The 3,152-nt window shown below is 32.9% G+C and overlaps 1 protein-coding gene across 1 annotated transcript; it reads left to right on the forward strand.

Annotated features, from left to right (window-relative positions):
• The first annotated feature begins 276 nt into the window (after positions 1-276).
• Positions 277-2,230, forward strand: LOC105570868. Its single transcript, XM_012028320.1, has 4 exons — positions 277-657; positions 753-869; positions 966-1,022; positions 1,686-2,230. Exons 1-4 carry the CDS (start codon positions 549-551, stop codon positions 2,228-2,230), a joined length of 828 nt encoding a protein of 275 aa, XP_011883710.1. The 5' UTR covers positions 277-548.
• The last annotated feature ends 922 nt before the right edge of the window (positions 2,231-3,152 follow it).

Raw genomic sequence — 3,152 nt, forward strand, 5'->3', positions numbered from 1 at the left:
AACCGGCATGTCACAACGCTTCACGCATCCAGCTCCTGGTCTCAGTTGGATGAAGCTCTTCAGCGGTTCTGGCACCTTGAAGAGCTGCCGTCGATTCTGCCGCTACCCCGGAGGACCTCCAATGCGAGAGTCAGTTTGCGGCTACGCATTCCCGCGACGCGCACGACCGGTATACAGTGCGCCTGCCTAAGCGCGAGGACGACGGCATTCCCCTGGGTTGCAATCGGCAAGAGGCGCTCATGTTGGTGACCAGTCTGGAGGGGCGCCTGATGCGCAATCCAACACTCCGAGAACAATACGTGGCCTTCATGACCGAGTACCTGCAGGGGTGCGTTCCAAATCCCTACCTTGGTTACCATAGGTCGTTCCAAAACCCTCGGTACGACTTTGAGGTTGGTTTATAGTAACCTCACGTTACCGTTCCAAAACGCATAATTGGTTAACCACAGAGGTAGCTTTCTGACCTCTCAAAATTCAGAGGTTGGATAGTAACCAAGGCAAAGGCGGGAAAAAAAGCGGGTTTCAGTTAGTCCGAGGAATAAGGCATCATGTCCGATACTTTTGTACTTGTCCCAGGTCAGCATACATTAACTGTCGACGAAAATCAGAAAGTGAGCAGAGGCGAAAATGGTGGCCTTCTAATTTATGATAATTTAAGTAAGTATTTATCAATGATATAGGTTGGGTTATAAATAAAACATTTGTCATTTCTATATTTGAAACTTAATTTTAATTATATATATTTTTTTAAGGTGGATCACTTTCTGAGTTACCGTTATCGTCAGAGGTTTTATCGTTTTTTAATATCTCCCTAACAGATGAAATTCTGGGATCTAACATGGAAAAAGAATTCCTGATAAATGACTCACGTAATATTAAATTTATTATTAATTTTTTATAACATTAATTTTTGTACATGAAATGTTAATGTGAATTTTAATAGTAAAATATGATTTTAATTTTAGATTCGGAATCAGAGACCAGTGAAGGACGCTGTACGAAGTTATCAAAACTTAATTCAGGTATATCGAAGTAAGAATATATAATAACTTTAGCTATGTTCAACATAAGTGGAATTCATAGACTGATCTTATATTCGAGACTCTTGAATCTAGTCTGAAGACGTTAAACAGTCATTTCCATTGGCTGAATGAAGTCTCAAGATCCGGGGACCTATTACGGTTCTCGAATTGGATGAAAATGACAAAGGTGAGTAGCTTTGTCTCTTTCTAACTGTCCCTTTAGTAAGAGATAGAGCCGCTCACTTTCGTCATTTTCACCCAATCCGAGAACCGTAATAGACCCCCAGACTTAATACGATCTTGAATATAAGATCGGTCTATGAATTCCGGTCTAAATGTTTGAAGTTTTAGGGCCATTCTCTAATACATTGTAAATGCCCCGTCATCAATTGCGAAAGCTGTAATAGCATTTTTCAATTGGTAGTTGTTATCTTTCGCGATTGGCGACTGGGCATTTGCGACGTATTATAGAATGGTTCTTATTGTGAAATTAATAAAGTGAATTAATTGTAACTAAGACTTTTATGATTTTATATTTATATATATATATTACTGTTATTGGTCGTTGAGCCTCATTAAGTTTGCTTATTAAGATTTTTTATTTCTGTACGGCCATTAATTTCAGTCGGCAATTTATTTATGTCTGTTTATTTTGTTCCTCAGCTACATGGAATGATAAAGCTATTAAACTCTTGTTTACTTTGTATAAAGATCATCAAGATGATTTCAAGAATACTGCTGTTAAAAATGATATAGTGTGGGATAAAATTAGAACTCAAATGATAACTGATGGATATAATTTTACAAAGACACAAATTAAAGATAAATGGACAAACATGAGAAAACAATATATGCGAGTCAAGGATCATAACAAACAAACAGGAGTCGAACGCAAATCTTACCGGTACTATGATGAAATGAATGAACTATATGGAAACAAACCAAGCGTGAATCCTGTTGCACTTGCATCAAATATGGAAAAGAGTGATGACGAAAATATATCTTCAGAGCATTCAACAGACAACGAACAATGTCGGAAGAAAAGTAAGGTCGAACGTCAACTATCAACGTGGACAGAGAAATTTATTCAACATGCTAAAGAACGAGAGGATCGACGTGAGCATCGCCATTCTGAAAGAATAGTTGCTATTGAAAATGCAACAAAAGCGTTCCGTGATGTAATGGAAAAGTTAATTGATAAATTATAAACTATTCTAAGTTTTTCAAGAGAACTTATTAGTATTTGTTATTCAACATTTATTAGAAATATTGTTTTTTGTTTGAATAATTTTAATATATTGCTGAAATAAGATGTCCAATTTCTCATATAGATATTTAAATAATCTATAGCTATTTTTCTCCACTAATTTTGATTAACTGACTTGAAGTTCTAAAAGCAAAGTTTTTTTTATAAATATGTTTGTCTCTAAATATTTGATTTGTGTTGTTATAAAAAATAATGATGGGTGCAATTATTAAAATCTTTGAACACAATAATTTAGATAAGTTGTGTTCTTGGAACTGTTTTTTGTCTGATTAAATTAATCGAAAGGAAATTGCTCATAATATAAAGTTTGGCTGTGACCAAAACGTGATATGCTTACCTGACTTTTGAATAACATAAGAGTAAGACTAGTTTAAAATTTAAATATAAAATATTTATATTCTTATTTCCATGTATTATGTATGTATTTCCAAGTCGTTTTATTTTAGTTTATTTTGTTTAATATCGATTTTATGTGTTTGCTTTATCATATGTTATTAGAAATAAGAAAGTTCTAAGCAAAGTTTTATGTTTATTAAGGTATAATTTCTGATTTTTCATTACAGATTGCTAGTCTTCAATGTTTTTCACTTTGTTTAAATAGCTTTTTAACTGAAGAAGTACTTTAATTATGTTATATGAAATATAACTTTCCTCTAAAAAATTTTATTTTTCTTGGTATTATATATATTTTTCTTTTGTTATCTATACTTACAGATGTTCTAATATCATCAATAAATATATTCAAAAAGAAGATCAGTATTTTATTTGCCTTTGATAGTAATAAAAATAGAAATACATTTATTATAGTAGCTTATATTTTAGAAAATATACATTATATAATATACGACACATATGTATAATAA

Source organism: Vollenhovia emeryi, unplaced genomic scaffold, assembly GCF_000949405.1.
Source record: "Vollenhovia emeryi isolate VEMERY1.0 unplaced genomic scaffold, V.emery_V1.0 DF941664.1, whole genome shotgun sequence".
In the NCBI taxonomy this organism is placed as follows: domain Eukaryota; kingdom Metazoa; phylum Arthropoda; class Insecta; order Hymenoptera; family Formicidae; genus Vollenhovia; species Vollenhovia emeryi.